Source organism: Phallusia mammillata, chromosome 8, assembly GCF_965637545.1.
Source record: "Phallusia mammillata chromosome 8, kaPhaMamm4.hap1.1, whole genome shotgun sequence".
In the NCBI taxonomy this organism is placed as follows: Eukaryota; Metazoa; Chordata; class Ascidiacea; order Phlebobranchia; family Ascidiidae; genus Phallusia; species Phallusia mammillata.
Genome location: NC_137259.1, coordinates 17,994,166 through 18,021,411, shown reverse-complemented (window position 1 = coordinate 18,021,411; position 27,246 = coordinate 17,994,166). Strand labels below are relative to the sequence as shown.

Sequence of the window (27,246 nt, the reverse complement as noted above, 5' to 3'; positions counted from 1 at the left end):
TTCGGACTTTGGAAACATGCTTGTTTGGGAACTCCATCAACTTCCAAATGTACAGGAATAAGTAACACCATGTTCTATTTGAATTAGGAATTGATAAAGCTAAACAGGCAAAACTAATAATTTCTGATGCGCCGTTTTGTGCATACGTTTACATGCCCAACAATCAAAACATAACCATTAAACATGTTTCAAATAAAAAACTGGACCACTTTAAAACTTGACTGAGCAACTCTAGCGGCATTTTCCGGTTTGTCTGGACTTTGTTTTGTCACAATTAACCCATCCCATGGCGGCAACTAAATTGTTCTGTGTGTCGCGTTTTGTAATCAGGCAATATAGCACATGTTGTGTAAACTAAACCACCTGTCAGGTCATGTTGTAAACTGCTGTTGTTCCAGGCGATAGTTCAGAAAAGACTGACCAAATTATATGTTAACATCTTGTTGTTTTCAGACTTTTTGATGTGATGCACTTGGTTACAAAATCACTATTTAATTTGTAAAAAATATCCTATTTATTTCTGAATTTGTTTCTGGTTTACAGATGTTGAACTGTTGTAAATTGGACTTAACCTGCAGAGGGAAGAAACCTACAATGGTGTCAGTCTGTCGCAGAGTGAAGTTGACACTCACTGTGTTGATGGGTTTAACTTTTTACATTGCTGTCAAACTGCTGTCAAACGGCAGCGAAGTTTCAAACGACAAAGAGCTAAATGCGGACAAACAACATGTTCAACACCAGGTTTGATGTTAAACCGACTTTATTCTATCAAAATAAAGTTTCATAATTTTGGTTTATGCTGCACAGTGTTGTTTTTTGCCCCATAAGAAAATATAATTTAACAACAAAATGCTAAGACATTAGCAACCCATTTATGATGTAATTCTTAAAAACTCGCCCGCTTCTGCCTGCTTTTTGACTAATATGTAGCCACAATTAGCTAGCACATATGACACGTCCAATCATTGCCATTTTTTGATTATTTGTAAATTTGGCGAGCGGCGTTTATAAGATTGCTAGTGTCTGATCTGAGATTTCCTGCGATAATTTCACAAAAGTAGAAGTTCTTACAGAAAGGTTTAACTTTGTTAGTCAACTTTATTGACATAAGTGGTAGTAATTAACTGTATAGTAACTAAACCTGAGTCCTAGTAACAACGGTCAAGTTATTTTGTGCTTTGTGCTAAAGACATGCATTGTTACTTTCAAGTACGTTTTTCAGCATCATTCGAGATTGCATTTCCCTTGTTTGAGTCGCAAGCAAAACATTTACATAAATACGCCTATTACAAATGTGGACTAAGATAAAGACATTCACACTGGGTTCAGCCCTGAGGCGTTTTATGCAGCCCAGTGATGACAGCACACTCATTTTAGTACCCAATTAAAGGCGTCATATACCGAATTAGCCGGTCATGTCCAAGACTCCTGTCGTGGGTTCGATTTTCACCGCAGACAAGATTTTTCTAGCCCAAGCCTTGCCACATTGGAATGCTTGGGTGACCTTGTGATTTGGTTTACCGCCTTCATTGGCTCTGGCGTATTATTACGACAATCGTTGGATTTTAAGCAAATGTCCAAAAAGTAAATTTCTGCTGCATGAAGTGCTTATAAGCACGTAGCACTAGTTTTTGTGATATGGTTAACCTCAATTCGGTGTTTTCAGTTTCAATGTCGGATTCCTGATGAAAATTTGCGCAATTTATCGGATGAGCTGAGAGAGATGTCTCAGGACGAATTCAAAAAGCGATTAGACGAAGCTTTAAGCCAAGCACAAAATCACAAACCTGTAAGTAAAAATGATTATTGTGTCTGCAATAACGCTGTCAGTTTTACAAATGCTTGGAGCATTAATTATGAAGCGCAAATTCAAGTTTTAATTCTTACACTCTTAAAATGTTTAAAATTAGCAACATTTTTTCAATGTTATCTTCGAGTATTAATATTTTTTGTACTTGATAAGGAAGTGAAAAGCTATTGAAATAAATGTACATATTTTGTACAGACTTTTGAATGAACACGTGTTTCTACAATTAGGAATTTTTCATAAAAGTTACTTAAATTTTAGATTAGAATTGTTCACGTTGAGGCTGAGTATCATAAAACTGGCAGAAGCCACAAAACTCCTCAATGTTGTGGAAATTGCGAAATCACCTACGACATAAGCAAGGTAAACAATAAAAGCTGTCCACAAGTTTAATGATGAAAATAACGGCCCAAATAAACGTCAAAAGCGACATCCTTCATTGTTTAACATTTCGGCAAATGCCCATGCCTTTTTTATCATTTTTTACGCGACTCAAGTGTGTACAAACGGTTGTAATTGATGTGGCCTCAATATCACTGATGATGGCATGAGCATTTGACGAAACGTTTCAATAATAAAGCATGTCGCTATTTACGTATATTTGGGCCGTTATTTTCATCATTAAACGTATGAACAGATCCGCATATAGTTCCTATTCCAAAGAGGTGTTATGTGGAAGTTTATATATATCCGTTAAAATATGACTTTCTTTTTTACAGATAGACGACCCCAATACGAAAGCTGTTGTGGTGCATTTCAGCAGAGCGACTAAAAGGTACTTCATGGAACATTTTAGAAACAGGTAGTTGAAATAGCTAATGGAGTATTAAAAAGTGCGTTCCAAACAAACGAACACTGTTAGCAGCAGAAAACGGCTGTTTTTGAAACTCAAAACCCAAACGAAACTTTTCAGATTATTTTTGCATTTGTTTACCAGTGCTGCCACCAAGTTAATAATTTATGCTCCAGCAAACCAACTAAAAACCAAAAGTTCTTGGCGTATGTCAAATTGCTTTGTTATGCTTCCTCTCTAACTTTGATTCATATGTGACCTAAAGCAGTGGTCGGCAACCGCCGGTCCGCAAGGAGTTCGTTACCGGGCCGTACAATTTTTTAGGTTAAATGCTATAACACATTTTGACCATATATCCCGGGGATGATAAACTAATTTAAGCGATTTTATTGCTAAATATTTGTAGTTTTTTTGAAGACCGGTCCGCGATAAAATTTTAGTTTCAAAAACGGTCCGCAGTGCAAAAAAGGTTGCCGACCCCTGACCTAAAGGGCATCCTTTAAACCCTGAGTACTATTTTGTCAAACCTTACAGGTTAAATTGAAAGCAGGTTAAGAACCAGTGCATTTAAAACTTCAATTTTCTTGCAGGCGTGCCGATCAGTATTTCGTTTGGCAATGTAGAGAAGCTCCACTGATGTTTCAATATCGTCACATGACCTTTACAGGAATTGACAGCGATTTTAACCTCTCTATGACTTATAGGTGGGTAATACAGCCGGCCAAACAACGTCGAAATTTTTTTTTACAAAAACCTTGAAATACTTTATTCTGCAGTGCGCTGTTTTACACATAAAAAATCAAAATCACAAGATATAATACAGACTCCATCTTTACTAGTTCGGTTCCGGTTCGGGTCCAACACCAAACAAAATATAAGGTTCAACTCCGGTTCGGGTTTTTAGGAAATCGTAATTAGCGGTTCGGATTCGGTTCGGCTTTAATAAAATAAACCACGCAAACTGGTTCGTCAAAAAGAACAGTGTACGGTCAAAGTTTTTTGAAGTTTGAAAAGGCCATGTAGATTATGCGTAGAATTAACATTAAACAAAATGAGTTTTGAAACGGTGTAAAAATTGCAAACCGGTTCGGACCGGGTAAATTGGCCGAACCGGAACAAAACCCCAACCCCAAAATAAATAATTTTTAAAACCCGAATCCCTTAAAACAAAACAAAGTACCCGAACCGAATCTGAACCCACATGACAAGCAGTTCGACTCCCTGGTTAAAAATGCCTGGGTACAAGAAAACGTTTAAGTTTCTGAGTCTGAAAAAGTTGCCTTTTATGCTAGCCTACATCGAGTAAAGTGGTAAGCACAGTAACGCAATTGAAACCGAACTTTACAAAACACGTACATTACATTTCCAGAGGAAATTCTGACATTTGGTTCCCAAGTGGATGGGAGGATTCAATTGATGACCTCAACCTTCCATTGACTGACGACAAATTCAATGAGCTGGTTGAAGGGAAGAATCGTTTAGCATTGTGGGTTGTTTCTAACTGCGGAGGGCGCAGTGGAGCCGAGAAAAGAATGAAATATGTGAAAGATTTGTTAAAACACAACTTAGACATTGACCTCGGCGGACGGTGCTTCAAAGACCGAAGCGAAAATTTCAACAACGAAAAATATAAGTTTTATTTTGCCTTTGAGAACTCGTGGAACTGCAGTGATTACATTACTGAGAAATTTTGGAGGAACGCTTTGAGTTATGGGACAGTACCTGTGGTGCTAGGAGCAGTTAAAGGAGATTATTTAAAGATTGCACCTCATAACTCTTTCATATACGCTCACGATTTTAAATCACCGAAAGAAATAGCGGAATATTTAAAATATCTCGACAGAAATCAAACTGCGTACGTGGAATATCTTAATTGGATGAAACAACCGAAGAGAGCTAGTCCTATGGCCAATAGAGAACGAGGTATTACAACGTGAAATACAAACTAAAAAATAGTATAAAGTGGCTTATGTTAACATATGACAAAAATTGCTTCACATAACTTGTGATTTGTATGTTTCTACTAAAGGCAAATTCCTAAAAAATATTTTAAAATTCAATTTTCTAACACAAAAGAACAGTTTTTATTACTTTAACTATATTGTAGCTAATTCGTTAAGATAGTATTGCTCTGGAAATCAGTTAAATTTTCAATGGAAAAATCTTCATTTTGACTTTCAGCAAACCCCTCATTAAGAATTTGACTTCAAAAATGCTACAAAAACACATACTTTTAATATTATCCAATTTAAATAACCTTTTTGGGGTTAGAAACCGCCCAATTTAACGTTGTAAACTTGAACCTGCTTCCCCAGGAATGTGCCAACTTTGCCGAGTTCTTCATGGGATAAACGTCGACAATCTTTACAATCCGAACTACATGTCTCGATACAGGGATATCCCCATGTTTGGTCATCCCGCAAGACCACGTGTTGTTCCGTCGATCTCTGATTGGTATCTAGGCGAAGACAATAAGGGGTGTCTTGATGACGTGTGAAGGTTTCAACAAAGTTAGATTATAAACTACAATGGTTGAAGAAATGGGTTCGAATCCCACGACTGGCACAGTGGAACAGTTCGACTATTGAGCTTTGAAGTGGGAAAGGGTTTGCAAAGAAGTATTCAGCACACTAACAATATAAGTCAAAAATCTACAGCACTTTACTTAAACAAGAATAAGTGATGAATAAATTGAATTAGTTCACTAAACTTTAACGGCTATAAAGAAGTTTGACCACTATCGGCAGTATGTCACCAATATGACAGCCTGAAAACGTTGCTCGTTTTCGATTTAATGATTATTTAGTTTCCTAATACATATATTTGTAACATTGCATCAATTGTTTGACATCTTGCTCAATTGTTGTAGATAAATTAGCCATAAAGATTTGACAATGTCCAACCGAAAGTTATTATTGGACTTTGCTAAACAAACAGAACCAGAAAGTATGTAACATTGCCGCTCTGTTGCACAGATAATAAAAAATATGTAGCTTTAAAAAACTAGCACTTTATTAAGGCTTAATCCGTATCAACAAAATTCTTTTGGATTACATAACGTGCAACTCTTAATAAATCACGATTGTGCGTCGCAAGCCATTTCTTATTTCTAAACCGTAGCTAAAAATGCACAAATCTGCTGTTTAGTGACTTATGCAAATAGAAATAAGCCTTGATGAAACATTTAAATCATGCAAACCCACAAAAGCAGCAATAAGTTTAGCGTTCCATAGCGTAGAAGTGACAAGTTACGCGTACGAATGGGCATCGATGCAATGTTTGCCAAGAAGCAAAGAAATGAAAGTAAACAAGTTTCCATGCTTTAGATGAGAGTAAGCAACCTCACGCAGTTCGTGTCAGACAGACCATAGTAAACATAGAACCTCTGTTCGGGGAAGTACAAGACACTGCTTGGCTTTTAGGATTTATCATTTTGACAGGTGAAAATGATTTATCAGTAATATTGAATGTCTGGTAAGAGGCAGTTATAACTATATATAGGGGGCCTTTCAGGCAGTTATAGAGGAAATTGTTTTGTTGTGCCCAAAGTTTCTCCAAGTCAGTATCAGCTAAAAGTGATTTGCGAAATTTTTAATGAGAACTATTGCGTATGTATATTTGAAATTTATATTCCTGTCTGCGTTGACGTTCAGTAAATACCGTAACTTCAAAGTCATAAGTTGATGGAACAGTCAAGTATTCCTGTCGCTTCGTAATGTTTTCATGCGTTTACTAAAATGTAACGCAACATTTACCATAGTTGTTTCAATCGCACCGACGTTGTATTTTTGAATACACAAAGAAAGGCTTTTGGAGGGTAATATTTTAGAATTAAGATTTTTTGCATACATGCATTCGTCAAGAGAAACTTAAAATGTGAATATGAAGTAGAACTCCGCCTCCTGCAGCAAAGAGATTTTTAAAATCCTAATGTGTTACACACAAAACACTTGAACAAAGTTGCAAACAACTTGAACAAAAAATTGTTAAGTGTTTCGGCTTTATACCGATAATGAAAATAGTTTTGTCGAAAGCTTTGAAGTACTAAATTTACTAAGTTGAGTTAAGTTAGTTTATTTCGCTTAGTGAAACACGCAGCGACACAATTGCACTAAAACAATCACCAAGCTAGAAATAGCTGCGCAGCGTTGAAACGTTAGGATGCGCAACATAGCTAAGGGTATACAGTTGGGGTGAGCTAAAGCTGATGTGAACATATTGGGCTATAAAATCTAACTAAACTTTGTTCATGGAGTTTTAATTATCCATTAGAGTTCACATGTTGATATGTCGACTTTGAGGTGCAAAGCCGTCTAGTTTGGGAGGTAATTTAGGGTGTCTAATGTACAATCGTACACAAACAAATTAGATAATCAGTTCACTTAGCACTGGTGTGTTAACTACGAATCACACAGGTTGCTTTATCTGGCAAGTCGCCTACGGCTTAAGAGTAACAAGCGACATTCTATGCCATGTTGGAATTTGAAAAAAGAGTGATTTATAAAAGAAACGAAGTTAGCCAAAATTCACCCACAGTAAAAGTTTGTGTTTTGCAACAAAACTGGCTCAAATAATCGTTAAAATCGACATATAGACATGAACCACAGTCGTAACGTTTGCTGAACAAATACGCACCTTTTATAACTGCTTGAATCAACATGTTTGAATTTAAACTTGTACTCGCGTAGACAGACGGCAGACAAGAAGACATTACTGGTACGTTCCGCATAAAAATAAAGGTGGCTTGTCTAGTTTAAGTCAGTGAGAATTTGAAATAGTTTAGATCATTGCCAACATTGTAAAGTGAAACCTTGAGGTGTAAAGTAGAAAAACTAAAATTGAAAGCATGCGCTAATCTTTATTGTAACTTATGTATCATTTTCTCACCCAGAATTCCTGATTTCGCATCATTATACAATATACTAAAACGAAACTAACAATAAGCTACAGACAGTGCACAATGTTTCGACCTATAAGGCCTCACCAGTTCACGTGGTGGCGAGAGATACGCCGTAACGGCTGGTCATCCAAAGGCACTCCAGTTTGTTTGGAATAACAGGGTCAAAAGCCATGTCTACCTATTCTGTACGATGTCACCACTGGGTATACACCACAGAGGAAACTGGCTCACAACTACAGCTTATCATTTATTGGCTCAAAGCTTTTACATTAAAATAACAATGTTTGTTAAAGCATGTTTAGTAATTACCTAAAGAGCACACCGGTGGATATGGACGTTGTTAAATGCCAAACTACCATCGTGTCGTTTCAAAACAATCCGCTTTAAGCAAATAACCGTTACTACTTTCATTACTTATAACCCAGTGTTGGCAAACATCGTTAAATATCAGACGCAGCGAAAGACCCAACCTTAGTACAAGATTGACAGATAAATCTGAAAACGGATTATCTGTTTAGACTGGGGAAGCAAAACCGTTCAATCGAATAATCTCTTCTTACAGCAGGAAATTATTGGTAGCTACATCTCTGGTGTTGAATTACTGTTCAGTACTAATGGACGACTGAGTTTGTATTGCAGATTACAACTTGTTTAGCAAGCGAATAGACAAGTGTATGTGTATTTAGATTAAAGCAATAGTGGGAAACATAGTCAAACTATTAGACCAAACAAACAAACAAACGAAACAATTGGATTGGGTAAAGTTTGACATTAATGAATGATTGTTTTACTTGAAGTAAGAACTAAAATAGATTTTTCAACTGTTCTTGGTGCTATGTGCAAAAAAGGTAAATAAAATACGCTTAACAAAACATTATTAACGTCTTGTTGGTGGCAAACATTAGATCATTACATAGAATGACAATCATAGACCGTCGGGCACTAAGTACATACATACGCTATAATTGAGGCCAAAACAAAATGATTTGGTAACTTCTAAAGCCCTTTTCAATGCCATTTGAGCTGAAGGGGATTGTATAAAGCAAGAAAATTTAGAAAAATATGTTTTGCAACCAGACAATCATTTCGACAGGTAGGCCTACAAGCTTAGAAATAAAACACGTGGTATTTGGTTTAGGTTTGCAGCTGCAACGGGCCGCTTTACAACTCAAAGCAAAGGCATGTAGGTCGGTTCTGGAGAATGCATTCAGTCGGCAATACACAACAATGGGTTTCACACTGTTGGCAACGTTAAAAGGTCTCACAATTGAGTCTCTCATATGAAGCGTGCAGAAGCAGACATAAGCGACTGCAAATTATTGTAATACAAAGTAACTATAAGCAAAGTTGTTAAGCTTTTTTAATGCACGTGAAGGAAAACGTTAGGCAAGAAGGTGATTTAATATCAACCATTAGCTTACTTCACAAAGAAATGCAACGCCGTGTAAAGGTACAGGCAAAACAATAACACAAATTGTGTAAACAGAAAAGGCTATTATAAACCACGTCGCGTCTCACATTATATTGTCGGAAATATTGCATTGATTTGGCGTGTATAGCGCCAAAAAACTGCTGGGCAATGTTAAATGCAACGGATGTTTATGTAGATTCGATATCAGATTTAACCAACGCACATTGTAGTCTAACAAGCCATAGGTCGACTGGGAAATACCAATGTGTACCAGCGCAGCATAAAGGTAATTAAGGTAAGCCCTGTCGCAGGTGAATGGCCAGAAAGTCCCTCATTGACATTACGACTATTGCAGTTGTAGCGACTTAGTAATGTTTGGTGTTGTTAGGTTTGCTGAAAATATATGCAGGCTTTTAACTGACGCTGCATAGAAGGTTGAAAAACTAGTTGATTGGTATAAACGTTAGCAGTTTTAATTTTGTTTTATTTTTTGGCTCAAAAAGTGAAGTATTTTTTCTTTTTTATGTTCACATTAAGAAAAGACAGTTTCCCTGTTTCCACACAGGTTGAATTTGTTTACAAAATGGCTTTAGCATGAAAACTGTTTAAATGCAGCTGCGTTAATAATAGCAATTTCGGATCTATTACGTTACAATGGTAGAAATCTCTGACGCATTGGTCGAGATGATTACAATGTCATTATTCACAGGATGTTGTGTCACGTAGAAAAATAATATTGTTAACAACGTCCAATCAAAACGCAGCAAATGGTCACGCGATTCATAAAATAACATGTCGTTGATTTATCACCGTTTAGTTTGATTGAAATTATTGTCAGGCATAATGCAGAATATGTACGCAATAGACTAAGACCTCTAAACAGCTTGAAAAATATTGGAGGAATGTCATATTTATATCCGATTTATTTGAGACAAAAGGTCTCTAAAAAATCAATCTTCTATAGTTTGTAAAAGTGGGCTTTATTGTGGGAACCTTACGTCATTTATTGCCAAAACCGCATAATTTCGAGTTTTTTGAGCGCTAACTTGGCCCCCAATTCGACAAACTGCAATTGTTTGTTTTCATATTTTTGACATTTACAATTGCAACGACTTACAATCTATGTTGAAGTTTGCAAAACAAAAATTTACGACATTTTGATCGTAACTGTAAAAATAGGTAAAATTTGTAGACGGTTGGTCTTGTCAAGGTTGACTAAGCAAGTGCAAGTCACGTGATTAGTGAACTGGTTTGGAGTGACAGTTGATGTTTTGTTTTGCAACGACGACAGAATTGAAAAGTTGTTACGGGGTCATAACCGAGGGAGGGGAATCCTTCACAGAAAGACCTCATTCCGGAAAAGCACTAAGGGGGTTTTGACACACCCTCTTTACCAGTATTGTAAAAGAGAATGAAACAAAAATAGAAAAAAAGAGTAGAAATTGCAACTTAGTTTAGATCGAATAAATTTCGCTTTGGGTTTCAGTTGTCATCATTTTGTACTTATGGCACAAAAACAGTGTAAAACACGAATATGCCTAAAATGATTAAATTGTTTGGAAGGGCATAAAATTAACCAAAATATTAAACGCTTTCGCTGGGTGTTGTTTGTTTGTTTATTATTCAACTACATGTTTTCCTTTTTAAAGAAACTGATGGTGCCTGTATTTACACGGCGAAATAAATATGTTTGTTAATTTTAAGAAAATGTACGTGCCTAATGATGAAAATAACGGCCCAAATACACTTAAAAAGCGACATGCTTTATTGTTCAAACGTTTCGGCAAATGCTCATGCCATTATCAGTGATATGGAGGACCATCAAGGCTATATGTTTTGCACCTACTTTTCAAACAGTCTAAATATTTAACCGATTCAAAGCAAAAATCTTAAATTTATTGTTATAGTGTTTTGGTTTCAAACAGATCTTTTTATACCATTTCTACGTCGTCCCTAATCGGCTCAAACAGCAAATATAGGCTTCAACACTTCCACGATAGCAAGAGATTTACGCTGTATAAAGTAGGCTACGGTTTACGTAAACTTAGTTTGTGATTGCTGGTAAACAACCGGACATAGACATAGTTGCGCGAGGTTTACTCAGATGGGCGCGAGTACAAAAGACGTCAATGAAACTTATTGTTTACAGTCGAGTCTGATTCTATTTGAATAAGTTTTTTTTGGTTGATAGCATCATCATTACTATACAATGAAGCTTTTCAGCATCACTTATCAACTGTTTGATGAAAGGAGATGTAAAACGTATATAGGGGATGGGCTTAAATTGCAAAGTGTTTTAATGTCTTGCAGGGCACGCGTTTTTTAAATGTTCATAATATGAGACTTATAACACTCCAGCATGCGCCGAAATTTTATTAACGTCTGTAAAAGTTACGTTATCTTGTAAAATTGGTCAGCTATTAAAAAATGATGATTTGATGATTATCATATCGTAACTTACATTTCGTTTAAACTGTTGCGATTATGTTTAATCGCTAAACGGTTTCGAATTCAGTCAATGCTCTGTACTGTCAGAAAACACTGGGTAAATATAACAATGCGCCCAAAATTTAATTTATGCACGTATTCTGTTTTCAAAGAGTAAGCTGAGCTTTTGGGTTCAGGCTTGTTTCAGGCCTGACATCATACTCGGACTTGATTGGGTCGCAATTTTACCAGCTTTCGGGCCTATAATTCAAACTTTTTTGAAGAAAAAAACATGTTCGGGACGTTTTTCTGGCTTATAAATCTAGGTTGTGGCCCCAACATCGGGCCCGTTTACAATTCTGCGTTACATTCAATAGTACTTCGCAAAATTATAAAGCTTCAAGCAATTTAACAGCTGGAAATATAAAGCAAAACCCCATTACACTTCAATAGACGTGCGCGCTATAGTCAATTGTCGAAAAGCGACAAGTCCTGACAAGCAAACTACGACGTCACAGCAAAACACTTCAAATACTCGTAAATCGTGGCTTTGAAAAACGGCGTTTTGACAATGTACGAAAATGTTTTGTTCTAAATCATTTGTCAGTTGTTGGGACCTCTGTCGAATATCAGGTTGGTGAATAACATGTGATTCGAAAAAGCATGACAATTTAGGACTCCGAATGCAAGGGTTTAGTATAAAACCTTTTATTGTAGAACATGCGTATGCCAGTTAAATGGAAATACATTGATGTTTGTAAGTTATATAATATCGCCGCCATTTGCACGATAAAAAATGACTACAAATCCTGATCTAAACCCGCAGTCGGGAACTTAATTTGATATGAGGTATGAGTTAAAAGCTATTTGGCCACAAACGTACATACGAGCATACTATGTATGTCACCAACAGCATAACCGCTTTTTAAATCCGCCAAGCGCAGCATTAATTCCTTCACAGAACTAGTCATGCTTTCAAGGTGCGTTAGTCAACAGCCAGTGCGGTTACAACCTTTTCAATGACTTCTTAGACCGTGGTTATGTTGTGAAAGCAGACGTTTGGTTGCGCAGTTAGCAAACTGATGCTGCAAAATATTGTGCATGCAGTTGAAAGTTGTTTTTAGTTAAAGTTGGTTTGGGAAACTTCGGGTTTGGCCAAATTTAGCGCTTGTACGTTTGGGTTTAGGTACCAATTTCAGGCCAACTTCAAGGTTTGTTGCTAAAAAGCACTTTTTTTCAAAAACATTTTGTGGGTTAAACTTTCCGTAGGAGTCAAATAGCTAAGATAACAATATACGCTCTTGTGAAGGTGCTAACTTTGTTCTGCTATTTTGAAAACTCAACCATTGTTCAGTGATCTGTTCAGTCAGCTAATACTTGGGAGTAGACGGAGTCGAACCACAAGAAAATAGGCCAGCAACGCTATGAGACATACATGGTTAACAGTGCATGTAAAATCCTTTGTACAACATTACCTGGAAAGTGAGTGTAATCTGAAAGTTTGGTTTGGTTTCAGAAATCATAATTTATAGGACCAGAAAATATCAACAGCACGATAAACTAAAAAGTGTTTTATGTCGTAGTTGTTAAGAAATGCGCCACAAATGCTTTACATATATTGCCAGTGTGACAAAATGTACATAAAATTCCGTAAAACATTGGTGTTAGTTTTGTTAGAAAAACGCAATTTCGTAAATTTCAAAAATAAATATTTTTTTTACGAGCCATTAAACAAGGTATACTTGCCGTACAGTAATGTGTCTGGATTAAATTAACTTTCATACAGTATAGTTAAGTGTTTAAATTGAGCAAATACATAAATCAGTTTTTTAAACCTAAACGTAGAAAGTTTGCTCACATTGCCGAAAAAACTCTTGACATTTGGGTACAGTTTCGCTAATCCAGCGTCCATTCAGTGAAAAACCTTTGTTGAGCTTTAAATCCCCGACAAATCCTGTCATTCAGTGGCACATTGAGCCGAATTTGTCACTCAATTTAACACCCTTTCACGGTAGCTCTAGGTTGCGCTACAATTGTTGATGTTACAGGAGCTTTCTATCAGTATTTATCATATTTTTATTTCGCCTTTAGGACGTACATGAAGCAACTGACATAACGTTGTAATAAGGCATATCGCTTTTTAAGTCTATTTGGGCCGTTATTTTCCTCATTAAACTTATGAACAGGTCCGTGTATAGTGTTCGAAATAACGTTGTTGTTTCACAAAACAATATTGGTCAGAATGGCGATAGTTGATAAGGTTCAAAATATATGATTCTATTTGAATAAGGAAATAAACATGCAGATAAGTAAAAACATCTGTTTCAACATTTTCGAATTCTCGCTGTTAAAATTTTGGGGCACAAAATTTCCGCAGAAACAGACATTATACAGGAAACCCTTTAGAGACATATGTGTCTCTATTTTCTACAAGAAAGTGTGGGGACTCATGCTTCGTCGCTTGCACGGTTTCGTATTACATGGCGGAAAAAAATACTAAAGACCCAATAGCCTGGCTCGTTTTTCTGACTAATATCCAGGAACTAATAGGAAAAAGTGCGTGAAAAAAGTAAAGGGAGTTTTCACTTAAGCGGTGCGCAGTAGCAAGTGACTAGAAGTGTGGAAAGTTAAACGATGATTTAACAAAAACCAAACAAAAACCGATTGCAGTGATGTTTGACTTTAGATTTTATCTCCAAGTTTTGCTCAATAGTGGGGCTGTTAAAAATTATTGAAAGTCGTTCTTAGCGAGTACAATTACAGGCTGGCGAGTTCATAATAGTTTCAACCTGCGATACAACGAAGTTCTATCGCCTATCGCCTATTTTTAGAATTTTTAATATTTAGTTTTAGAATATTCTATCGCCCAAGAAGTTTTAGAAGATGCACGAAGTGTCGCATAAGAGAACAGAGTTAGCCAACAGAGTCAGGCCCGTATGTTCGCCTAAATAAAACGGGCATGTGTAGTCCCTGATCTCACACATGGCTACGTTTGTGTCGTAATTTCTGGTAAATCTAAATTTCGATCCCAATTCGGGTATTTTACCTTCGAATTTGAGTCGGTTTCCTAAGTTCGGGTCCCGATTACAAGTCTGGTTTTGAAGGCGACCTATGTGACCGAACGAGCTAATCACAGTTTTTGTAGAATATGTTTAGTTACAACATATAGGTTTGAATGCTAAGATACTCTATAAAGACAAATGAACGAACTGGTTTGGGTAAATCCTTTTGTACGCAATCATGATAAACATAGGGGTAAACGTTTTCCAAACACTGCAGTATTTGGGACAGTTCTAAGATACTAAATTAAGTTGCATTTTAGTAATCAAGCCCAAAACTAGAATTACTAAAGTGAAACACAAGTGAGGCGAAGTGTGAAATAAGGCCAGAATCAAGCCCGTTGTATTCAAATTTAAGACCGAACCCGACCCGAAAAGCCCCGGTCTGACTTTCAACTCTTATAAGGTTTTGTGGTAGAGGCATGAGACCAATGAACCTCGGGAATGTAAAGCACATTTCTGTCGAAGCAAAGTCGACCAAATTTCATTGCGACAGTGGTTTTGTACATACACCTCCCACCGGTATCAGGTTTAAGTACATCATTGAGAAAACCTCTCGAAAAAAATCCATTCCCACACATAGTTGAAATAACTTTTAGATTATCCTAGGTTGGAACAACGTGTACAACTTATATTTTTTGCTGTCGAAATATGAAAACGCCGTCGCCGATTATACTAAAGCGCTGTTAGTAGAGCTTTGGGCGCCGAAAGAGCTCCTTCGACGGCCGTTTTATGACCCCTACAGGTGTTTTGAAGCCTTGCACCTGGGACCACGTGGCCTTTATAACCTCGTGAACAGTTTTTTTCTTGCTCCGCACAAATGTACAATGGCAGTCGCATATGTTTCAAAGTTAGGCGTTCGTTCGTGTGCAGGCGAACAGGAAACTGAGTTATCAAGGAAATGAGCCTCTAAGTGAGGATAGCACTAATGTGACAGGCGCAGTAATTCAACACTAATGGGGCTTTGTCTTATTCGCGGCACCTACGTCAATTTAGTAACTGGTTGCAGTCAGAAAGCCTACAGGAAAAGATATTTTTCTAACTTGCAATAGCTGTACGAGTTTATATTGAACCCAAGTAATCTTTTACGACTAAGGGGGGCTTCTAAACATTATTTTTAAGTTAGGTGAAAAAAATTGACTAAAACAAGACAATTTGCGGCGTTTATTTGATTGACAGGCGCGCGATGTTGTGTTAAGCATTTGGTTTGGTAAGTGTTGTGGCGAGGTCTGGTGTATAAAGTTTCGACAACTTTGGCTTCTGAAGTACATGAGTAAGACTAAAGAGCTCTATAATTTTGATATTATGCCTGACAGCAATAGCTTACATAAAACAACGAGTATGAGAAGTCGCACGTTACAAATTTGCAGTTCGTTGTGAACAAGCGTACTATATGTTACTTGTAAATCCAATCCCAGCCGTTCTACGTGCGCACATGAACAATGCAACGAACTAGGTGACATACTTCGAACATCCAGTGTTTGATTGTTGTTTGTGATTTAACTACGACAGCACAGGTGTAATGCATTGTGTGTATTTCCCTGTTTGTGGTAATGTCAGAAGAAGTCGTAATCTATTGTAAACACCGTTATTGGCGTTGCTAAAAAGAGATAAAGGGTTATTGCGCCTAGCCTCCCAAAAATAACATTGAAAACGCACATCTGTGGTTCCATAAATCTTTGTATTCAACAAGCTTATATAAATGCACAACTTTATTAGTCCGAAATTTTGTTCTATCTACCCTATTGAGAAAATAGCCGTTAAGAAGAGCACAAACCTATATCCAATGTTTTAAGAGTTGTTTTCAAACATAACAACACGAAATTATTGTCAAAATAATAAATAAACTGAAGTAAAATTGATGATTGAAGTACAACGAGAAATATGAATAGTTGGCTTAAACATAATATAGTCAGTGTTTATATGTGCTGAACTAAGATAACTGTCTTTGGAGCGTTTGAAAGTGAGTCAATAAGCTGTAAACTTTACGTGGCAGAGTTGTTAAAACCAGTAGTTCCCTATATATTTTTATTGGCACCATAACATAACAAAACACGGTCATATGCTGCATTTTGAACGTGACAACTTTAGTGTTTTGAGCGACTATGGAAAGTTGGTGACAGTTAAAAGCAGAGCATCAATCGTCATTTGCTATCAAATTATTTGGAACGGCTTTCCAAGCGCGAAAGGCGTGAAGTGACCGGAACGTTTCAGTTCAAGACTTTCGCTTCCTTTTGTGTTTTATAAATAGAAAACTTTGTTGAAGAGTTTAGAGCAGGGGCGGGCAACTTCTCCATTCGGCGGGCCTGATATGGGAAAATGAAGTACTTGGCGGGCCGTATGTTGCCCACTCCTGGTTTAGAGTATAACAGTTATTATATGGCGATGTTACGTTGCAGCGTGTTTTGTGGGGGTAGGGGGGTCTACCAGTTGCTGTGCCAGGCACCAGTCTGTCGTAGCCACATTTTTCAATTTTACAACGAGATGGGATATGAAAAATGTGCGTTCTTGGCACGTTATGAAGCATATTTATAGAAAAACCTACGATGACCCAAACAGACTGAAAGTTCAGTTTCATTTCCTTGAGCGCAAAAACAGCCACGTCGAAGTTTTCGCCACAAGTTAAGCAGAAACTTAAGGATTGTACCCCATTACTCACCATACGTCCTAAACGATGCGAAACGACCCGCCCTAAAAAAACTCATTTCCCCAGCATATCGACTTGCTTCTCAACGAACCTAGCATTACTAATAGCAAATACTGTCTTGGAAAATAATTCTTCGGAGCCGCCCAAAAAACTGGCTATAAAGTTTTACTTATATTTTACAATCCATAAAGTACAGTACTTTGTGTTTTAAATAAAAAAATTTCAATCGAAATTATTGCCACACTTATAATTAACAACATTTTATTGCATTTATGAACAATAAACAAAGGTTAGCCTAATAAAAAATACGTGCCTTTGTTTTGGGATTTTCCTCTTAAAACGTATTTTATTTAATAATTACCAAACGTCAAATTTTATTATTTGTTTGCACTGAAAAGTTTGCCCAGTCCAATCGTAGCCAAAGACCGAAACTTTCAAGAGAAAACAATTGGCACAGATTCAAAAAAGCAATTTAGGGCAAGTCTACGCGTCTTTGGGCATTGAAGCGCAAAATTCAACTTTTACAGCTCGATTTGAAAATGTTCGCTCGAGGATTTTGACTGGTGAAAATTTTAGACAAAGTTTTGCGTTACGAAACTTTTTAGTTGCACAGTACAGGAAATAAATTCGTTTTATCAGAGCAATTAGCAATGCTAGCAATAAAATTGTTCGAAGGTTAGAAATTGTTAATTTAATTTTTTCGTCAAAAAGCAACGTTCCAAACAGTTAGTTAATTAAAAGTTTTAGGGACTAATCGGCTATAAATAATAAATAATGTTAGGGGTTGCTGGGAGCAAAAATTTATTGATGAAAATAACGGCCCAAATAGACGTAAAAAGCGACGTGCTTTATTTTTTAACGTTTCGACAAATGCTTATGCCATCAACAGTTATATGAAGGGCCACATCAGTTACACCCGTTTATGTACACTTCAATCACGTGAAGGAATGATAAAAAGTTATTTTCATCATTAAACTTATAAACAGATCCGTACATAGTGTTCCAAAATCAAAAAAACTAGGAGAGGAGATCGTAGGCTCATAGCGTTTCCTAATTGAGGAAATTTGTCTTTGAATAACCCAGTGTTAAAAGAGGTTATTTCCTTAACAAAGCGGGAAGTACAGCATGGAATTAAAGTGCATGTGGCCCAGGCAAGGACATATGTTAGGCTTTTCATAATATGTGTGTATAGTTTTGTTTTGTCAAGTTGTAAACCAAACAGTGAATACACTAAAAGGGCGTAACAGGCGACAGATATTTCTTCTGACAAAAGATAACAAAGGTTCGGTTTGAAAGAGAAGTTGTATGCGATCTTAAATAACAAAGAAGTATAGATATGGATCGGTTGGCAAATAAAACGCAGAAAATATATAGAGGATTGTCATATAGTTCGCATTCAAAAGTGTTTAAGTTGGAAAATACAAGACACAGACTAGAAAAATGACTTGTTTAAAAATAGAGAATTTGTAGGTATATGTATGTCGTTGTTATCACTTTCTACTGATTGTAATGAAAAAACAGACTTTTGAAACGTTTTTAATAAAGTGACTTAGACGTTTACAAGTTCTGCTATTAATTAAAGACATCTACAAGTTCTGCTATTAATTAAAGACATCTACAAGTTCTGCTATCAAGTAATGAACGTATATTCGTTTTTAAAAATGTTGTCAACAAACAAACTCATTATTACCTCGAACGTTTATCGTCAAACAGGAAACAATAGGATGGTGTGTTTATAAACGTTGGTAATGGGTCAAAACTGATATTGTATAAAGTTGCAACGGAAAATGGCTGACATAAAAGGCACAGTGCCCGAAAAAACGAAGGAGAAAAAAGTAACAAGCTTGTCATTGGCGGTAAGTTTGTTTAAGTTAAATGTAAATATGGGATTGCATTTTTCCTTCATATTTATATTATACAATCAAGTGAAATGTTATGTAACAAATTTATATTTCATGATGCAAATAACAGCCCAAATAGACGTAAAAACTTATGAACAGATAGAGTTCCAAATTAACCGTTGGTAAACTACAAGCTTTTTATGCGATGTGACGGTGTATTTTTGTAAATTTGTTTTCGCTGGAGTTTTAGACACAAGTTTGCCGAATACACATAAATATATTATGAGCACCTGACAATCGCAACCTATTCACAAAAATTAAAAACCTAACTTCAAATTTGAGGATACAAACTATTTTTCTATCTTCTAAACCTGAATTTTGGCAACGTACTTTCAAAGTTTTTAAATCTGTTTAGTTATGAGGTTTTCACGCAAAGTATTATAATTCCACACCAAGGACACAGGCTTTGCCACATACAGTATTCACAAGTATCGTCAATGCCGTTATGGATCAAGACTTTCGGGAAACAAATCGGCATTAAACTTCACTTTGATTAGGAAAACATAACGGCGCATAACAAAATAACGACACTAATTCATATGGGCCGAATTCACGCCAATAAATTTCCATTATAAAATACATAACCTCTAAACTGTGACATCATAGGTGACTTTACTCTGTAAAGAAGGACTTAATAATAATAATAATAATAATAAAATTCAAGACAACTTGTAGTTAGTAAATAATAAATTGCAAACATTGTTTGGTTTACTACAAAATTAGCTATTTTTTTAAAGTATCCAAAACCATGTGAGATGTTCTCTGCAGAGTTTTAGCAGAACTGCAACACAATTTTGCAGCAACAGCGGTTGTTTCAAGTAATTAAATTGCGCTTTAGCCATAGTTGTTATCCGCATGACTGGATGTTAAGGCGGAACAAGGGAAAGTCTGAATTACTTTGCAGAAGGCGAACAACGTTTTTTTTTACACCGACGCTTTATATAGGGTCCCAAAAATAACAACGTTTGAATGACTTTTGTGTTTTGCCTTCAACAGAAGGTAAAAAATCTTCAAACAAATTTACATCCTCTTGAAAATAACTGTGGTAAACCAGTCTTTAAAAAGCAAAACAATACAAACAACAACATCCAAGCCTTTAGTGAATTGCATAAGGTTATTGGTGCGTTCCGGCACTGGCAAAAATCACAAAAATATTTGGTTCCCGAAAATGTATTGTGTACCGTTTGGCATTGGGGCGTAAACTGTTTTTTCAGCACGACGGTTATTTTAGTCTTGAAAAAACAAAACATTTTTTTGCAAAACGAGCTGCCAACAAAATTCTCCGATATTGCCCCCCACACAAATAGTCACAATTCAGGGTGTTTTGTTATGTTAAAAACTCGTTAAAAACCAATCCTAGCATTTGAACAAACAAAATTCTTTATCCCTGCCATAATTTTCCTTTAAATTACACAAAAATTCAATAACATGACAGATTTAAAAAATGTACTGACAGTTTTTTTTTGAACGAAAGTTGTTTTTAGGTGACAATTATACCTAAAATCGAAGTTTCTCGAAACAACGTTATTACTCACGTGTTTTTTTGCAGGCTTATCTATGTTCCACAGTGGGTTTTATTCTGATGTCTGTAATGTGTGTTCTCTACATTCACCGCTGCTACACACTTCGAAACGCACAAGTCAGACACCAAACTCGACTCGAATTTGCCCTGGATGGTGAACCACAGGAAAACCAAGTGCAAGGACCAGAATGCGCAACTTTAATTCAAGCTTATGGGTTTTCAAATTTAGATGAAGACACAGGGCCCGTCCCACATAAAACAGTCTACTCACCGACCTCAAAATCATGCTACTGCAGTCGCGGAAAACTGGACTTGGATAAAATTCGGTTCTCAAAGGCGGACAGTGAAACTCCTAACATGGAAAGGCCGGTTTACTTTTACGACAAATTTTCGTGTGAAGAGGTACAAAGGTTTAACGCTTATGCTGCCGTGTTTAATGGTACTGTGGCGATTTGCTGGTTAATCATGATGTACAATCGTGCAAGGCGGAAAAAAGTTAAATCTCCAAAGCACCAATGTATGTGTGCCGACGAAAACTGTCATTCCAACAGAACATTGACATTCCGCGCAATACAAGCTAAGGTGTAGGTAGCACAGCACATTGATACGCCCATATTTGTTCGGCTCTACACAGGCAATTGAGCGTAAAAATGCGAGAGGCCTGTGCAGTAAAAGCGCCATACATTTTTTATGTGCACCATACATATGCAACTAAACATTGTAACAGCTGAATACGGAAGGCTCGTTTGAAACCTGCTTCAAAAGTGCAAATCCGCGCATGGTGAAGGTGCTGTTGACCCTATATTCCCTGGTTTTATCGAAAAGGTTAACATTAACATACTTATTGTTTCATTGTAACCTGTTTTAAATGTAAACCTAAATGGAGAGCCGGCTTGATTCGGTATCACGCCTTCAATGAGCCTGGCGTACTATGATTTATATGTTAGTATGCCGTGATCGCTCGTCTGCATTTACGCTTCAGGGCTGATCCCAGTATGAATGTATTCATTTCAAATGGAGAGTTTTTTTCAGGCAAAATAGATACTTGTCTGTTTTAGTTATATTGGTATATGCAAGTGCTGATTTATTGATTTCACCCTTCAAAGCCATTTTTGCCTATCTGTTGTTTCATCAATTTTTCTACGAAGCATGTTTGTTTATGACGCAAACACAAATCACCTCAAAAAAGTTTTTGAGTGCCTTATGTTCTTCATCGCACATTTTTTTGTCTTTTTACCTTTGCACGATATGCAGCTGATCGTTAATAAAGAATATCTCAAAATTATCTTCTACATATACTCACTGCTAAAACAACATGCATTGGAAAACAACTGGTCAATGTAGTGTCAACATACAAAAATTGGAAGATTACAAATAGTCAGACTCAGACGGTCCAACAACAGCAGATATTTTCGTCGAAAACAACAGTGCGTTTACTAAGTATTTTATGAGTTTTGCATGATTAAGGTTTATGGAATGTTTTCAAAATTTATCCTCGCATGTAAACAGTATTTTCTCACTCTCTAGCACCACCCAGAGTATTTTTAAACTATTCTACACAAAACTAATTGGAAAATTTTAGAATGGTTTTAATATGGTACTAAAGGTCTAAAAACCATCAATATTTTATAATAGCAACAACTGTAAATATAAACTAAATAATAAAAACGAAAAATCCTACTTACATTGGATTATTTGTCCTTGAGTGAAATTTTCATCATTTCAATCTTATGGTTTCCTGGCATGGCTGAACTGGCAATATCGCTTTCATCAGCAGCGAAGTCACTAAGAGGAATATCCTCATATTCTAACTTCCATTTATGCAGTAAAGCAGATATCGACCAATCAGCACTTCTCATTTGATATGTGCACAAAAACACAGGCTTAAAGCAAGATTGTTGATTAAATTCAGCACTGGATTTTAGCAAATAATAAACAGTGCATATAACATCTTCGAAAAGTGTCTCATCATAAAAACAGTCCGAACCAAGGATGACATTCGGAAAAGCATGGTGATCTTCAGTATTTTTCTTTTGTAAAAGTTTGACAAAATGTGGTGATACTTGTCCCCATGTTAGACCCATAAGATGGATTGGGCAGTTTTTTGAAGTCCTTTTCACATTAGATCCATTATGTTTATTAAAATGGTCACAAACATTTTCCAAATTGTTGTATAGTATTGACTTTCTGCAATTCGTAAAGCATCTGAAAAAAATGGTGCAAACTGTTGACTGTTTGGTTCCACATTTTATTACCTTAGCTGCATGTTAGGCAGTTGCCTCAGTGATATAGGGGGTATTTGGTAAAAACTAAGAAAACCATGTAAACATTGTCATACTTGACATACCAAAAATTATTCAAGCTAGTTTTCTTTAAATGCATTTTGTTGACACAATAAAAGTAAATAACAAAATCAACTATCCGTAAAAGACACTAGACAATATATTTAAACTTTCTAAAAATGCTCAAAAATTGATTACCAAAACAATATATCTTAAGCTGCAGACAGTGCACACTGTTTTCATCTATAAGGTCTCAGCAGTGCATCAGTAAAGCTGGTGACAAGATATAATATATCTTACTTTGGAAAGAATTCATTATCAGTGATGGTCACAGAGTCAGGTGATGCACACATTGCAGCTACAATACTTGGAAGAGCGGTTCCTGCACCAATTTCGAGAAGATGTTTTCCCTTAAACAAGGATTTGCTGTGATGCCAAATGTATTGAGCCAAAACGACAGAACAAGGCCAAACATATTGGCTGTAGTGTGGTTCCATTGTTTCTGATATTGTAACTTCAAGACTGTCTTTGCCACTTGAATTTGTAAACTTAAACGTCTTTTTCGTTTGCAAACTGGTACTTTCCATTATCACAACATGCAGATTTTGCAAAGATTTAGATAAAAGACACAGCCAGCAAAATCACGTTTTAGCAAAAATTAAAAGAATTGTAAATTTCAACCGCTTTTTTGCACGTGGCTATGCAGAAAATAAATGTCTACATAAAAGAAAGAAATAATCAACAAAATTACAAAACCATTTTTGTATGGGCTGCAACTGGTAGTTAAAGCATAAAATAAGAAAATAAAAATGGAAAAAAAAATAAAACATGAAAAAATTTCCCCTGTAGGTGCTTCCCAAAACACGTGCTGTGTGAGCACCAGAAGTTTTTTTGGAGTTAAACCAATAAAACGCAATGCCTAAACGTAAAGCAGAAATAGACAATTACGGCGGAACTGGTATTGAAGTAAGATTTTATCCAAACTGGTTCCAGCATGCTCCACAATGTCCACATGGTACGTAGTTTTTTGTTCGGTTTTGCATGGTCATTCTTTGTGATACAGGCGTTTTTCAGGTCCTATGTTACTGTTTGAGAAATTTGTAAAAGGGAAACAAGTTTCAAAACGGTTCTATGCTTGTTCAGCTAACAGGGACCGCAAGGATTGCCAAGCGTTTATATGGGAAAATGATCATTTGGCAGATGACAAGGTATTTGTTTTATTCAAACAAAACAATATCTCAAAGCCATTTTTGTTCTTTAATATTTTTATCATTGTCTTGCATTAGGTTGCCAATCAACACTTAAAAAAATCACAGACAGATGAAATACGGCTTACCTTTGAAGAAATTGAAGCCGCTGCCCCTGAAAACCGCCATTACTGTTATGAATGCCAAAAAGTATTGTTAAAAAAATGTTATTGTTTTTTAATATTACATGTAAACATGTTTATTTACAGTTTTTCATCACCAAAAGTGGAATGAAAAGTCATATTAAACACAGGACAATGAAAAATATAACCACAAATGATTTGCTTCAACCATCAAGATATTTCCTGTCAGCGAAACAAAATGACAAAGTTCATGCAGTATGATTTGTTTTGTTGTAATTTTCTAAACCACAATAACAAATTCCAAATTTTCAGCAATACTTTTTGAGTCAGCGAAGTACATCTTTCTTGCAACAGCAGTTGGAGAAGCTTGGCACTATGCATGTACTTTGTATTGGAATGCCTCGCCTACATGAAATGATTCAGGTCGCTAATTTGAAAAATGGCCCAATGAAGAGTTTGCTTATGGACATTGATGACAGATATGTAAGTTGTACTCCATGTAAAACATAAAATACAATCCAAGTACCGTATTTTACGGACCATAAGGCGCAATCTAAATCCTTTTTTTTCCTCATAAATTGATCGTGCGCCTTATAAGCCGGTGCGCCTAATGTATGGATCAAGTAGTGCTTAATTGCCTAGGCTGCACTCAAAACCAGTACCGATACTATCATTATATAAATAAACCACCGTCTTACACAAAAACTACGGTAAACGCAACTACCAACTGTGATATTTAGAGCTTTATACGGGACTTTACTGAGCTTTATACGGTAACCCATACTCCTTAAAATACGTTGCGTTCTATAGTCCGGTGCGCCTTATGTATGAACAAAAAACTAATCAAAGCAATTTATTGACAGTGCGCCTTATAATCGGGTGCGCTTTATGGTCCGTAAAATACGGTAGAGTAATGTATTTGTCCTTTTTTCAGATAAGTTTTTGGCCAAGTGACAAGTTTGCACGGTTCAATATGTTCAATCACTACTTCTTTACACAATCTGGTGAAAAAATATTCAACAAGTTTGTTTCCGATGCATCACAAAACCAGAATCAGCTAGCTGTGGTGTTGGACCCCCCATTTGGTGGACTGGTTGATTGCATTGCTGAAAGTAATTAATCTCACATCGTATAAACACCCTGTCTTGTAGTAATAATGTTTTTAACTGGAAAAAGAAAATTGTCATTAAACCACCAACTTTTGTAATGTAATTTGCCTGGAGTCTAACTGTAAATCATTTTTTTACTTATGTATTGGATAGTTGATTCCTGCACTATCAATCAATTATCTTGTTAGTTGTGGAATTTACAATTTTGTTCTTGTAGGTCTAAAGTGGATAAAAGAACAACATAGTTCAAACTCTAAGCACCAAACTTCTAAATTGCTCATCTTATGGTTGTTTCCGTATTTCATGGAACCTCGTATAGTGGACAGTTTGCCTGACCTGCACATGTTGGATTATTGTGTTGATTATGACAACCATAAAAAGTTTAAAAATGCAACCAGTGGAAGAAAAATGTCCCCAGTGCGAATTTTCACAAATGTACAAAATAGTTTGGTAGAATTACCACAGGATGAAGGATACAGGTCAGTAAACTAGTGCATTCTTGTGAAAATGTGTGATAATGTAAAACAAAAGTAAAACTCTATTACTTTACCTCTATCAATCCTGACTAAACCATTAATAAGCTTTTAATGAACAATTTAAGGTAACTTCTTTCAACTAAATTATCTACTTCAATTTTCTGGCGAAATATAGAGGGCTTATCCCAGTTAATAATTTATGTCCAGCTTAAGCAAATACAAAGGAATCCGGTTAAGATAAATTACTTATGTAAATGATTTTCTATAACCCTTTCTAGATTTTGCAAGGAATGCCAGCGTTATGTTGCACAGCAGAACAAACATTGCAGCAAATGCAACACTTGTCCATCAAAAGTAAGTCTATCTGTTTTAATGTTGACTCTTTATTAGTGGACAACATTAATTTTATTCTCACAGGATGGAAGAACTTATTTTCACTGTAATGAATGTCAGAAGTGTGTTAAACCAGGTGAGTGTAATAATGTTGGCAAAGAATAATTTTCACCTTGTGTAAACAAAGCTATGTTTTGAAGCCGAAAGCACTGTTATATTGCAATGTCACTTATCATTCTATTTAGTCAGAGGTGTCCTGCTATTCCTGACTGGGTGTCTGAAAACTTTTTGTTAATATGTATAAAATTTCTGTTTTTCAAGTCCGACCACAAGACCCGTTTTAAAAAGTGAAAGCTTATGTGTTATAAAGTCACGTACAAATTTAACAGTAATCCAGGTTTTAGTAAAAAAAATGTTTTTAATTTTTTTATGTTTGTCTTTTTATCAAAAGTATTTTCAAACTTATGATTTCTACAATTTGATTTATAGGTCGTCAACACTGCTCCCGGTGTAAAAGATGTGAACTACCAGATCATAAATGTGCTACATCCCACAAAACTATTGGTTGTCATATATGTGGTCAAGTGACACATAAAAGAAGAGACTGTCCTCTGCAGAAAAAAACGAACACTGATTCTGCTGCAAACGAGACAAAGTCTTCTTTATACATCAATGATGCAAAAAAATTCCAGAAATTTAAGCTGTAAAGGGTTGGGATTCATAACCCTTCCCATCATCGGAAATATAAAAAGTGTTTTTCTTTTACCAAAAAATAAATGGATTGACCTGTATGCATTGGCGCCGGCAGAAAACTTTGCAGGAGGGGGCAGATTTTGGCTCATGTTTCACCGCATCAAGAATTTGTTACATATGAAGGCATAAATGGTGTACTTCACAATTGAGTTGCCTAAAAGTTGAAGCATTAAACGATGTCACAAATCCCCGCGCTGCCACTTTAATTAGGCATGCTGCAAAATATATTAAATTGAGGTATACTGAAATTTCAAGGGGGGTCAAGAGCCCCCTCTTGCCCATACATGCCGGCGCCCATGCCTGTATGCTTGGTTAGTTGCCATACCATCCTTATTTCTAACATTTGTCCTTTTTTTGTCTTATTTTCAACATTTACAAGTCAAATCTCTGCTACAAATTAAAGTAAACCTAGACCTGGGTTGTCATGAAATGCACGAAGTATTTTCTACGAACAAGGAGTTGCTGAAACAGGTTGTTTTTGTCAAAAAGTATTGCA

At 36.1% G+C, this 27,246-nt stretch overlaps 4 protein-coding genes across 8 annotated transcripts; 3 read left to right on the top strand and 1 right to left on the bottom strand.

Annotated features, from left to right (window-relative positions):
- The first annotated feature begins 547 nt into the window (after positions 1-547).
- LOC145204211 (4-galactosyl-N-acetylglucosaminide 3-alpha-L-fucosyltransferase FUT6-like) lies at positions 548-5,743 on the top strand. 3 transcript variants are annotated; one of them, XM_080076684.1, is made up of 7 exons: positions 548-741; positions 1,667-1,789; positions 2,069-2,170; positions 2,527-2,609; positions 3,191-3,304; positions 3,970-4,523; positions 4,916-5,743. In XM_080076684.1, the coding sequence occupies exons 1-7, from the start codon at positions 595-597 to the stop codon at positions 5,095-5,097; spliced, it is 1,305 nt and encodes a 434-aa protein (XP_079932810.1). In that variant the 5' UTR covers positions 548-594; the 3' UTR covers positions 5,098-5,743. The 3 variants fall into 3 exon arrangements, with proteins under 3 accessions (XP_079932810.1, XP_079932811.1, XP_079932813.1); XM_080076685.1 differs by lacking the exon at positions 2,069-2,170; XM_080076687.1 differs by lacking the exon at positions 4,916-5,743 and having other exon boundaries at positions 3,970-4,537.
- Positions 3,338-23,462, bottom strand: LOC145204213 (histone-arginine methyltransferase METTL23-like). The gene is made up of 3 exons (XM_080076689.1): positions 23,050-23,462; positions 22,153-22,672; positions 3,338-5,058 (listed from the first exon to the last, which is right to left on the bottom strand). The coding sequence occupies exons 1-2, from the start codon at positions 23,334-23,336 to the stop codon at positions 22,159-22,161; spliced, it is 801 nt and encodes a 266-aa protein (XP_079932815.1). The 5' UTR covers positions 23,337-23,462; the 3' UTR covers positions 3,338-5,058; positions 22,153-22,158.
- LOC145204214 (uncharacterized) lies at positions 18,737-21,752 on the top strand. The gene is made up of 2 exons (XM_080076690.1): positions 18,737-18,900; positions 20,495-21,752. The coding sequence occupies exons 1-2, from the start codon at positions 18,832-18,834 to the stop codon at positions 21,053-21,055; spliced, it is 630 nt and encodes a 209-aa protein (XP_079932816.1). The 5' UTR covers positions 18,737-18,831; the 3' UTR covers positions 21,056-21,752.
- A 108-nt stretch (positions 23,463-23,570) lies between the features above and the next one.
- Positions 23,571-27,168, top strand: LOC145204208 (rRNA N(6)-adenosine-methyltransferase ZCCHC4-like). 3 transcript variants are annotated; one of them, XM_080076682.1, is made up of 10 exons: positions 23,571-23,764; positions 23,893-23,957; positions 24,036-24,146; positions 24,206-24,334; positions 24,392-24,562; positions 25,014-25,191; positions 25,406-25,667; positions 25,943-26,018; positions 26,082-26,133; positions 26,487-27,168. In XM_080076682.1, exons 1-10 carry the CDS (start codon positions 23,665-23,667, stop codon positions 26,702-26,704), a joined length of 1,362 nt encoding a protein of 453 aa, XP_079932808.1. In that variant the 5' UTR covers positions 23,571-23,664; the 3' UTR covers positions 26,705-27,168. The 3 variants fall into 3 exon arrangements, with proteins under 3 accessions (XP_079932808.1, XP_079932807.1, XP_079932806.1); XM_080076681.1 differs by having other exon boundaries at positions 23,824-23,957; positions 24,206-24,325; XM_080076680.1 differs by having other exon boundaries at positions 23,572-23,764; positions 23,824-23,957.
- Positions 27,169-27,246: the final 78 nt, after the last annotated feature.